Genomic DNA, 13,463 nt, shown 5'->3' with positions numbered 1-13,463 from the left:
CGGAACCTCTTTTCCTTCAAATGAACACAACTCATACTTCATATAATAACACATACAAAATCAGTACAGGATTAGAAAATTAAACCCAATAGATTAAAAATGTCTAATGATAGAAACCCAATATTTAACTTCTAAAACTATTAAGTACATAACATGTATCTTGCATATTTAGAATTTGCATCATAAAACCAAGGATAAGAAATCATTGAACAAGTCAGTCATATATACTAAGAGAACCAAACACTATTGAACATGACAAACAAACTTGCACCACTCTAATCATTCTAATACATAATCATCAAGATATTTTGGAGGCTGTCGTGAGCGTTGAGGTCTTTGCGCTGGCTCAGTGTAATCGGGCGAGGTCATACTCATAGAACTTGTTTCTGGAGACACGTGTACTTGGGGGGGTTCACAAAATGATGACGTCATATCCGGCTCATACACAATAATTGGAACTGGTTCTACACTTTCTGGCGTAGTCAATGTTGCAGGAATGCTTGAAGGTGCTGGGGGACCACTATCAGTTGGTGAATGAACACATTCGTCATCAGACTCATGGTCTGGGTCGGAGTACACTAAAGGCCTTTCGCAACACATTTTATCATACGGAACACGGTAACACTCGCTTCGTTTAACTTTATAGGATGAAGCCCGTAACTGATTTCCCGAGAACTTTTTAACAAAGCACCACTCTTCATCGCACGACACAACTAGATACCTATTGCGAGCTTTCAATTTGCTTTTATCTGAGATAAGATACACTAAATCACCGACACTTACATCACCAACACGTACCGGAACACTAGCCTTGGACTTAGATTTTTCACTGTGGGGGTGATTTTTCATACGTGAATCATGCCGCTGGAGGATCACATCACGGTCAGACACAGGGAGTTGAACGTGAGTGAACTGAGAGCGTTGGGTCCACAATTCACGGGAAGACAGGCCCGTATGGCGTAGACGTGAATTCAACCTTGCGACTACAATAGCAAGGCCCATGCAAGTAACGGGGCCTCCACCTGGTTCATACCGCAACAACTCATTTTCTAGCTCTTGTATAGCCTTTTCAGCCACAGGATTCTTGTTTATGTTCTTAACACGGCCGATCTCCAACACGATGTTGAGACGTTTCAAGGCTTCGTCGCTTTGCAAAGATGCAAAACCCGGGGCGGGATCTACACGAATAACTGCAGGGGGACCGTCTAATGGATGGAGCTCAGTACACAAACACACTAAAGCATCTCTTAAAGTGTCCCTTTTTTCGTCAGGAATAAGACAGGCTTTAGTATAACAGGTAACACTCTCACGCACGACTAGAATAGTTTGTTGATTACGTTTCAGTACATCTGCGGCGAACGACATGCCAACAACTTCTGGAGGGTCTTCGCTTGTATGCTTTATAGCGGATTCTGGTAATGACTGTAATGAAGCACACAAGTGGCACTGCCGAGTTACAGTTTCAATAGAGCTACTCAAGTCCAACGCGTAAAAGTGACGCTTCATCACAAGTTCAAGCTGGTGCTTAGATGGATGGTCTAACTTAATGTGTAGAGCGCTGACCAATCCGTCTAAAACGGCACGAGGAACAACTATCAACTCAGATGGTGGCAATAAAGGGTCACTGCGTTTTACCACCAGTAAATTATCTCTGGCGATTGATGCGACTTGAAGGTAACGTTTAACATCTTTGATCTTTGTTAGTTTTTTAGAGGGACGAGTACCTTGTTTGAGATGCGCGTGTGTACGTCGCAGATCTGGACACTCGGATTGAATTTGAAGCCACGAGGATCTTGTAGCAAACGGCAAACGCGATGTTCCATTCACAATACTGTCAATGCAGACGTTACGAACCACAGAGTCTTCAGTATTACAGATAAATGTACAGATTTGACAGGTTGGCACAGAACACTCGGGGGCATTCCTACTTGCAAAGTCTGACGGCACATTGGCAGAGCCAGCAAGATGTCTGACGCTTATCTGGAAACGACTCACAGTTGACAAAAATGACGTCACTCTCGGACTAGCGGAAAACTCACCGCGACATAGCTTCTCTACAGCCTGTACGCAAGGCTGACTGTCAGTAAGTACACAAGCCGACACAGTAGACTGTATTATGTAAGGGCCAAAGTGTTTAACAGCGGACGCGATGCTCAGAGCTTCGATTTCACACGGAAGCCAAGTGACTTGATGTTTCCGCAGCTTGGCACTGAAAAAGCCTGCCAAGTGCAACTTGTCATTTCTCATCACATACAGGGTTGCTCCTATACCACGCTGAGACACGGAACCATCGGTAACTATCCACAAATGATCTGTGGGTCTCGGTATGACAATCGACTTATGATTATGCAGTGCTGCCTGTGCATCTTTGAATGATTTTAAAAAGGAGTCCGTCCACCCCACCTTGTCATGCGACTGTTTACCAGCGGCTAGGTCGTCTAGTGGGCTAACATATCGTGAACAGTTTGGCAACACACGCCCGAGAACCTTGTACGCACCGATGAACGAACGCAACCCTTTCACAGTATCTGGAGGTGTACACAAAGACAACGGGGCAATACGGTGAGGACTTGCAGATAACTGGCCAGCAGACCAAATCCATCCAAGAATTGTAGTGGACTTCGGACAGATTACAGTCTTGGATGGTGCTAGACGCAACCCACATCGAGACAAGGCGTCTAAAACACGCTCCCACTTGATCAATAGATCATCGACAGAGTTAGCGCCACAATAAAGGTCATCGGCAAGTTTTGCGACAAACCCTTCTTGAACGAAATCTCCGAGTACACGGCACATCAGTTCTTCAAGAGCTGTTTCTGATCCGGGCATTCCCATAGCACAACGAGTGTATACTCTAACACCGCGAAATGGAGTTGCTACACCACAATATTTCATTGACTGCTTTGACAGTGGTATCTGATAAAACGCACTTGTTAAGTCCGACTGTATTATATACCTCCATTGTCCTATTGTGCGTAGAGTGGAATCAACATCGGGCATCAGACTAGGTTGAGGCTTGCTGTATCGTCCAACATCGGAAAACGCAGTGACTAGTCTGTATCCGCCCTGTGGTTTTTTCACTAAGAAGGACGGGTTTAGGTATTCAGCCGTTACACCTACATCTTCTGGGCGACTGAAAACTCCTTGACTCTCTAACTCATCAAATTTCTTTTGGAGTTCGACAAGCTTGTCCTTCGCGTATTGTGGCACCCGTCCTTTACGCTGGGGAGGTTGTACAGGGCCCATGTTGATAACGGCTTTAAAGTCACCAACGGCACCGTTGTACCCGGATATATCCGACGCAAACACATCGTCATACTTATCACCCAATGTCAAAAACTTCATGCGTTGTTCATCTGTCAACACTTTATCAGGGTCAGTTGAGATGCATGTTGTATTAGACATGTGTAATTTGGGAACTGATTGATGGCTAAGCTGTGTTCCTGTAATGGGTGTAAGAACCCCAACTTTCATTGTCTCTGTATTCCTTATGAAACCAACATGTTCATGCCTTAACACTCGCTGTGGTTCCTGTGTCTCGTTGGCGATTCTGATGCAACCGCCAACTGATTCGATAACCTGCGGTTTTATCCAGGAAATACCAGAGTCATGTTTGGGCTCAATCGCCACAGTGTCCTCAGGTCCAATATCAGACGGCACATTCAACTCAATGAAGGAACCTGGCCATACGACAGATGACGTAGACTGAGCTCGTAAGACAAAGGCTTGTGTGCGTCGTACGCGGTTACTTGGCGAGTCAGATTTGGAGGAGCCATAATTAACATGTTCAATGCCGCCGATCAGTATTTCATGTTTAGCAGGTCGAATTGAAATGTCATTGGTACACATAAATGGTATCCCTGCTAGAACATCGACATCTAAGTCATTCACTACTAGAGCCTCTAATTTCAGATCAGTGTCACCTCTCGAGACATAGAAATGTGTCTCCCCAATGATTTGTAATGGAGTGACACCATCAGCCTGGAGCGCGCTCTGGTTTGTTTTCATCACCGGAGCTCCAATGTACTGCACGACTGAGCTTTTTATCATGCTAACCTCAGCCCCACTGTCCAATGTCAACAATATGGGAAACTGTCTATAGAACGTTTTCAAGACTGGTGACTGTTTGGTGCTGACGCGTCGCGAACAGTGAGTTACAACTGGTTGCAAACTATGGGTTTCAGAGTCCAATGTATCATCATGACCAATATCCTCGTTTTCGTTAGAGTATGTAGTGAAGCGGATTTTTCAGATGATTTCATGTACTTTCTATCTTCCTCTGGTAAGTATGTACACTTACTCAAAAAATGCTGGAAATTCGGTCTTTTTGCTTGCTTGCATATTGGGCAAGTTGGTCGCTTAGGTGGTAATTTCCGTTGGAAAGATGACCTGAGTACCTTCGCATCAGCAAGAGAATGAACTTCATCGAGTAGGCTAGAGATCGCCAACGATATTTCGGGTTTAAGGGATGCAAGCGTTCTAGATCTAAGATCTGTTGCGTACTTTTGTTTCACTAATGCCGGTAGATTTGGATGAATCAATCGTAACCATGTCAAGACTATCATATTCTCGACAGTAGGGGTCAGTTCCTCATCTTGATCTGGGACTTCGCCGTGGTGAGTTATCAATCCACCCCCTTTCAAAAGGTTGTCGTCCACAAAGCTAGACAACCTCTGGTATAGATCCTCAGGACGTTCGTTGGGATCTAAATGGATCTGATCTAGGTCTAAAAAATGTCCGCCTGTAGATTGGAAACCAAAATGTAATCGAATTGACTGCCATATGTTGTTAATGCTGACTGAATTTCGCACTATAGTGTTTCTTGCAATAATAGGGCAGTAATTGGCTATTTGACCCAACATAAGCTCAAGTTGCGCCACTTTTTGAGCAGCAGTACGACCTCCCTCTCCGCCATCATCTGTGAAACCGCGTAGGGGATTAGCTGCTGTTTTACGACCCCAAGTAGTTCCATCTACCAAGAATGTTGCAAAATTAGGATCTAGAGACAATGTGTATTGTAGATTTTGGCGCCATGCCTCAAAGGTAGTAATACTTTCAGTTCTTGTTAACTGCCACTGTTTAGGGGCACGGTTGGTATGGGCCATGGTGAAATGCGAAAACGCAAACTGTCAGAGTTCACAATAGAGGGTGTTAAACTGTTCCAAGTTCACATTTGATGTACAGTGACTTTTACTGCTCTATCTGTTTATGATTTGCAATGTTCCTTTCCGATTAGATGTTTTGTAGATGACCGTAGGTTCGTATACAGTGCTGCCACCACGCCAGTAAGGAATAACTGCCAGATAGTCAATGATGAACTGGTTTATTTAACTCTCAAGTGGATACAACAATTTGGCGAAAAACGCAGTTTCAATGGCCAACTTCCAACACGGGGGAGTAACTCATGGGAATATACCATGATAACATAACAGTGGTGTAAGGGAGAGAACTCGTACTAATTATGTACTGGCGTTGCTTCTTTTTGTCCTGGGTTTTGAACCCCCAGTGCAGGCAAGCCTTCATGTAGCATAGTAGTAATGTTTTACTTTACCTGTCACTTTCCTAATGATTTTAGTAGTTTGATGGGTAATAATTCATCAAAAGTGATATACATAATACAGTTAGTATGACTTACTATTTATTAAAGATCTTTGCTAAAAGAATATAAAAACAACACTTAATATCTCGGTCAATATTACTGATTAATATGGTTATCATGATAGTATACTGATATTACATACGGATATCCAGATACAAATTCTGGCATTCATTTACATCGTAACTAAAAAATATCTTGTATGCTCAATTACTCGATAGCAACAAATTGAGCAACTTTATTCATTGAAATTTTGTATTATGATCATGCTTATGAATTCATGTTGGGTAGGTGGCTGAATTCATGGTGAATTTAAAGAGTATAACTCAAAGTACACAAGTGTTTTGCTTTCTATAAATTTAGATTGATGTATGCATGCTATCGTAATGGCAGTGTGCATTGAACATTGTGTGGGTCTGGCCAAAGCGCAAGTCAAGTTTACTGATGTAGAAATATTTGTTCCTCTCAATACCTTAAACATGTGCAATCTGTACAATCCATTTAAGATGGCGTCATAGTGATAATATATACAGTAATAGCTTTTGAACATTATAATTTGCAGATATTTAATTAATTTGAATTACTAATAGATTTTAACTTGCATACAACTGTCATGTGTTGAAGGGTGCTCCCAAAAATATGAAAAGTATCAGGATAGTGTTCTCCATTCCTCAATTACATGATGCTAGTAAGAGAAAAGCTGTAAACAAAATCTGGCTACAAAATAACAACATTTAGGACTTTCTCAACACTTTTTAAGTTTTTAACACAAGCTGCATTGAATTTATAGACATATGCAGGGCTTTTTTTCCTGATTTTGTGAAGCGGCCCTGGCCCCCTCACTTTGTGAAAAATTGAGTCGCAAACTTTTCAAAATTGTAAAAAAATGAGACGCAAACTTCTGATAATTGTGAAAAAACAAGTTGCGAACTTGTACAAATTGTGAAATTCAGTTAATTAAGCATAAGTTTAGTAAAAGCATGTTTAATACATGTACTTGCCTAATATTGAAATGTCTAGGTATAAATGCATTAATCATATTTTCATTGTCTTGACACTTTCTTTCAACAAATAACCACTTATAATTAGATCAACAATAGATCATAAACCAAAGAAAAGCCTGACCCCTGTCAATATCTTGACTTGCGCAAACAACTTGTGTAAGAAATGTCAACCATTTATTATATTTTTTTCAGATTTTTCAACGCATAAACACATACACTGTTTGAACATTTCTTCGCACCATGAAAATGCATTTAAATCAATGTTCATATAAATGAACAACAGTTATACTTTAGTTTAACCAATATTAACAATTGTAAATGGATAATATACAGAATAAAAAGTCTCGCTCTCGGTTATCAATACATAAATCATGTGCTTTCATTAAAATTTCAAATGACTTTTCTTATAATTTAATCCATGTTCATTTTAAAAGTGCGTTGTAAAAAACCCTTCTGTAGAAATCTTTTGTTTCTTTATTGAAATCCCAAATTGCAATAAATCGGGAATATTTGATGTTTTTAAAAATCTGTTTAACATAGCAACACAATTATTGTTTAATGGTGAGGTAGTGTGTTGTGTGTCGTGCGGCCTAAACATTTGCATTGTTAACACACTAGAGGCCACATTTATTGCTTGATCTCCATTAAATTTGGTTAGAAGATTTGTACTAATGATATCTTGGATGAGTTTGAAAATGGTTCTGGTTGGTTAAAAAACATGGCCGCCATGGGCCAGGGCATTTTACCTTATATGGCTTTATTAAAACCTCGTTAACACTCTAGACGTGTCATTTGTTGTCCGATCATCACTAAACTTGAACAGAAGGTTTGTCCAAATGATCATATATTGGACAAGTTTGAAAATGATTCCGTTGGCCTGCAAAACATGGCCGCCAGGGGGTGGGGTAGTTTTCCATTATATGACTTTAGTAAAACCTTGTTGACAAACTAGAGGCATTATTAATTTTCAGATTTTCATAAAACTTAGTTAGAATATTTGTCGAAATGATATCTTGGTCGAGTTTGAAATGGTTCCGGTTGGTTGAAAAACATGGCCGCCAGGGGGCGGATCATTTTTCCTTATAATTGTTTTGGTAAAAACTTGTAAACACTCTTTAAAGTCACATGTATGGTCCATTTTTCATGAAACTTGGTCTGACCATTTATGTTAATTATATCCTGGATGATTTTGAAAATGGTTCCGGTCTGTTGAAAAACATGACCACAGCGGGTCGGCAATTTATCCTTATATGTCTATAGTAAAAGCTTGTTAGCTTTTTTAAAATTACATTTATAGTTCACTCTTCTGAAACTTGGTCAGAACAATATTTTGTTCTAATGATATATTGGGCTGCACCGAATGTGTCAGTTCCTTTGTGTCTCAGGTTAGCGAATTTGGGCCTTTCAGGCCTTCTTGCAGTCTCCACACTAACTATAAGCCCGCCTGCCCGGGACTGATGAAATGTTATTCGGGCTACTAAAAATTAATAATTTATATTAATTTTATTGACCCCAGCTTTATTCTACTATGTGTATATGTTGTTTCGTTTTGTGTCGTGCTGTACCATTTTGGCAATTGGTTCCTTGCAATAAATAAATGACCATGAAGGTGTGTATGATAGAAGTGCAATACTGTTTCACTTCTTTATATTATATAGTCGGGCTATTGCATTGTTTGTCTGTTTCAGATAAAGTTCATAATTCGGGCTAGTGGTTTAAATATATTACCGTGAAGACTGTTCTTGTTTGTTATATTCTGTGAGACTTTCAGTATGTTTGAGTATTTTAAATGATAAGTATTTGATTGGCAATTATTTGTTTTTATAATAATATTGATAACATGAATTATTAATCCCATATTGGTCCTTAATTTTTATCTTAATTGATGTAACTATTGTTTAAATAAGTTGCTTTACATAGTAAATACAATAAACATAATATCCCTCCCCAGTTAATTTGTTCAGCTAAATGGTCTTGCAAGGCTTGAACTCAATAGAAGATTTATTATACCTATTGAAAGGTTACTAAAATGAAAATAACTTTCAAATTACAAATAATTTTGTTTGTATGCCCCCAGTAGGGTGGAATATGGCAGTTTTACTGTTCATCCAATTGTCTTTGAAGCGAACTATTTCTAAATTTGTTAAGTGCTTGATTTAAAATATGTAATTACCACTAAGTGTAGGTGTAAAATGACACAATTTTCAATCGAAGTTATGTAAATGTTCCTGAATTATTTGCACATGCACTAAACCATGGCAGATTTGCAAAGCCTCTGACAAAGCATTAGATGGTTTACATGGGTAATGTCTTTGACATATCTTTCTTTTCTTTTTGATTTGAGAGAGCTTCAGAAACAATGATAATTATTTGTAAAAATGGTTGAGTGTATGAGTGCGCATTTGTGTGTCTGTTATTGTATGTGTGTGTGTGTGTTCGGGTTTGTACAGACAGTAACTACATCGTTCAGCATGCAATTTTAAAATTAATAATTACAAAAGACCATCATTAGGAGGCGGTGTTTAACATGTAACACCTGTCTACCTTACTTAAAGGTCAAGGCACACTTACAGGTCGAAGGTAAAAATTGTCCAAACTGTTACGTTGTCATTAATGGAGCAATAACTGACAACAAATGTTCACCAGTTTGTGTTAAGACCCATGTTCCCGGCTCAAAGTCAGACTTAGAGGTCAATGGTCAATCCAAACTGATACTTCAATAGTAATTATGCACTTCTTAAATAACTTGCCAAATATGTTTAACAGTTACATGTAGAAACCTCTTTCATGTTCCCTTAAAGGTTAAGGTTAAGGTAACACTTAGATGTCAGTTGTCATATTTGAGCATTATACAGCTTGGAGAAACTTATAAATGGTCACGCATAAGGCATGTCTCCCTAATAATAATTACAGCGTATTATTTTCAGGTTTGCAGAAATGATATATTTTGATGTCAGATAGATCATGTGTTATTGCTAATTTAAACAAAGTAATTTCAACATGCAATTTCAGCTAAGTAACCAGTTTATGTGATTTGCATAATAATAGGGTGTTCATGTCAACTTGTCAGTGTTATAGTTTATTGTACGTGTATTTCATATTCCTTTTTATTCACTTGTTTGAGAAATGGCTGAAATAAGGAAACATCAGACTTAATCCAAAGCATAAAGTTGTCCACCAAAAATGGACTGAATACAATTTTATATTTATGCTAACTTGGCAGTAATAAAAAGCTTGATGGGACAGTCAAGGTCACAAAGATGGCTTGGGACAGCTCTGGTTTGTTTACACCCCTTTTCAGTGTTTACATCCTGTATGCCCAGTAATGATTACTCTACCTTATTGTTGCACATAGCTTTTTAAAGGAGTTTATGGAAAGGGGTTTTATCCTCTGTATAACACTTCTATTTCGGCGTAAGCTGCATAAGCCAGCTTTTCACCTTAGCCTGACCTTTGTAAGTGTCCAATAAAATTCCAATAAAATTTCCCGCGGCTAGGTACGAATGAATACACTTCATTTATTCCATTAGCTGATTTGAGTATACCACCAGAACATTGGAAACATATCCGCGTCTTTGTAACACTGTTTTACTGTATGAAACAATTTTATCTCGAATGAAAAGGCTTAATAGATAGAACAGTTTTACACTAAATTCTCGACATCAATACAGTTTGTGCGTACACCTTTTATTTTCAGAGTATTACCAGCGCAAGAGCGTTTATACTTAAAAGGCTATGTTCTCATTTTTAGTAACTACTTCCTTATTCCTGTCAACATGTTAACATGTAAAAGTATAAAGAGCAATGGAAGCGAGGCCTCACTTTAAAGCATTGCATTTCAACCCGCGAGGTATATCGGGTCAATTCGCGGACATTCAGAGTTTATATACAGGTCATCACCGGATTTGGCGGCCAGTAAAATTATCGTTATATAATAAAGAGGCTATCCGTGAACTAGGTGACCTGGAATTTTCTTTAGACCAGAAATATGTTAAATGAAGATATTCAGCAATATAATTATGGTATGTAAATAATAGATTCTTAATGTGTTTTCAACAATGCAATGATAAATATTATTGTTGATAAATTTAACAATAATTATTCGTCCATATTGCTTAATGTACTAAAGTGATATTATGAGCATGTAACAGTTTATAGGTGTCTATCGCAACCGTTGATTATTTTTGATGTTTCTACTTCATATACACTTATATTAATTAATGCAGCATCATCAAACTAAAACAATATACCAGAAAGAGAAAAATAATGCATTTGAATATCAACCGTACTTTCGTTTGACAACTGATCATGCGTTTACGAGTTGAACCTAAATTTAGTTTTAGTGCAGATTTGTTCATACGACACAAAGACACGAAATTGTTTTACGGATCATTTCAGCTTACAGGACTGGGTGGGTCACGTAAGAATATCGAATATAAAATATATTTTTATAAACAACTGGTAGCAAGGTGAGTTGCAGATAATTAATCAGTAACCACATTTTAACTAACTATTTTGACCTTTTAATTCTTTTCAGCTCAATTCAACAGTGCAAAATGCCCATAATATCACTTTAAGCATTAGCACGATGATAATTGATACTGTTAATAATCGAATCAAATAGCAATGCCCGACAAACCACTAAAACAGGTTTGTTCGAAGAACGCGCCTATAAATACGGATACTTCTCGTGTGGCCGGTTGACTCATATGTTTAAATTTCACTTCCATTCTTCTTTTGGTTTTCTGTTTTGTATCTATAGGTTTATGACCAGCAATATGTTATAATGTAAAATAAGCCGCGAAAACTTCCCGTAACATCCCGTACTGCGTGTGATGCAGCTAAGAACTGCACAGAAAAAGACATTCGCTATCCTTGATCTCATTCATTAAACTATTTACGCCGTATATCTTTTTTAAAGATATTTCTTGTTTCTTAATATTTTGTTATGTATTTCATTTTCATTTTATGCGATTCAATTGATAGATGGAATTAATAAATTCCAAAGCAGGGTATTTATCATACAAAGAAACATGATATTCCCGTGGTAACTAAATTTACATTTATAATGATATAAAAATTTAACATTTCCTAAACATATCAGCTATAATCTCTTTTCAGCCAAATAAAACTTTACTGCCATGTCATGTGGTGAAATAAAAAATAACATTTTTTTTGGTGTTAATATGATACAATTAACAACTCTGTAATATAATTTTGATATCACATACCACATCAATTATGTTAATTCGTTTAGGATAGGTGGGTTTATTTCAGTTGGATAGCATATATTCAGGTGTTCAGTAGCCAGGTAGGCGCCTTGCACATCATTAAAAGCGGGATAGCATCTTAAAATGTCACATACAAATGAAATACTTCCTAGTATCACTTTTCACATAGTTTATAGACACAATGAAACATGTTTGTCTATATTTGTGTATTTGGTATTGCAGGGTATGTTTGTATCACCTGTAGTGATAGCTCTATTCTGTTTACCCTCTGTATACAAAAAACGGTATTATTTCTGTAATGCCTTTCTATAATGGACAAAGAAATCTTGATATAATACCCTTAATTTTCTTTTTTGTTTGTATTCAGTGTACTTATTGCAAATGCTAAACCAGGAAATATGAATAAAAGTATGTTTTCATATAATCTTGAAACCAGTGTTGAAAAAGCGAATGTATTTTTTTAAATTTAGGACAATTTTTAAGTCTGTGTAGCCTTTATTTCACTAAAATGGACATGTTTTATTTTCAATAATCAGATTTTTCTTGTGATTAGATAGCATCAAAGAGTCGAAAAATTGTCAATAGGTCAAACTAGGGATATCTGAGCTGAGATTCAGTTTGTTAACTTATAATACGATTTGAAAAAATCTCAACAAGATGCTTTGCAAACTATGTGTATTTTACTGATATTTTAGTCATAAAGCACAGTGTATTAGAATTTATCATACCACCGCATTGATATCTGCCTGATATAACGTTGCCCGATATATTTTTAGCTCACCTTAGCACAACGTGCTCATGGTGAGCTATTGTGATCACCTTTTGTCCGTCATGCGTCTGTCGTCTACATTTGCCTTGTGAACACTCTAGAGGTCACATTTATTGTCCGATCTTCATGAAACTTTGTGAGAACATTTGTCCCAATGATACCTCGATCGAGTTCGAAACTGGGTCATGCTGGGTCAAAAACTAGGTCACTAGGTAAAAAAAAAAGAAAAACCTTGTGAACACTGTAGAAGTCACATTTGATGCCCAATCTTCATGTAACTTTGTCAAAATGTTTGTCTTAATGATATGTTGGTTGAGTTCAAAAATGGTTCCGGTCCATTGAAAAACATGGCCGCCAGGGAGCAGGGCAGTATTCCTTATATGGCTATATAGAAACCTTGTGAACACTCTAGAAGTCACAATTTTTGCCCAATCATCATGAAACATGGTCAAAACATTAGTTTCATTGATATCTCGGACAAGTTCGAAAATGGTCCAGATCGGTGAAAAAAACATGGCCGCCAGGGGGCGGGGCAGTTTTCTCTATATGTATATAGTGAAAACATGTGAACGCTCTAGAAGTCACATTTGTGGTCCAATCTTCATGAAATTTGGTCAGAACATTTATTTCCTGGATACGACGGTTGAGTTTGAAAATGGTTAGGATCAGTAGAAAAACATGGCTGCCGGGGGCAGGGCAGTTTTGTTTATATGGCTATATATAGTTAGACCTTGTTAACACTCTAGGAGTCACATAAATAGTCCAATCTTCATGAAACTTGGTCTGAAGATTTCTTTTTATGATAGCTAGGCTGAGTTTGAAAATGGTTTCGGTCTGTTGAAAAATATTGCCGCCAGGGGGCG

The 13,463-nt window shown here is 37.8% G+C and overlaps 1 protein-coding gene across 1 annotated transcript; it reads right to left on the bottom strand.

Moving 5' to 3' along the window:
* Positions 1-279: 279 nt before the first annotated feature.
* Positions 280-4,050, bottom strand: LOC127852540 (uncharacterized). Its single transcript, XM_052386495.1, has one exon. The coding sequence runs from the start codon at positions 4,048-4,050 to the stop codon at positions 280-282; it is 3,771 nt and encodes a 1,256-aa protein (XP_052242455.1).
* Between the last annotated feature and the right edge of the window lie 9,413 nt (positions 4,051-13,463).

This window comes from Dreissena polymorpha, chromosome 12 (assembly GCF_020536995.1).
Source record: "Dreissena polymorpha isolate Duluth1 chromosome 12, UMN_Dpol_1.0, whole genome shotgun sequence".
NCBI classification, from domain to species: Eukaryota; Metazoa; Mollusca; class Bivalvia; order Myida; family Dreissenidae; genus Dreissena; species Dreissena polymorpha.
Note: the sequence above shows the minus strand (reverse complement) of the source record. Positions and strands in the feature narration are given on the sequence as shown.

Coding starts and splice junctions, on each gene's coding strand:
- LOC127852540 (XM_052386495.1), bottom strand. CDS start 4,050: ATGATAAAAAGCTCAGTCGTGCAGTACATTGGAGCTCCGGTGATGAAA.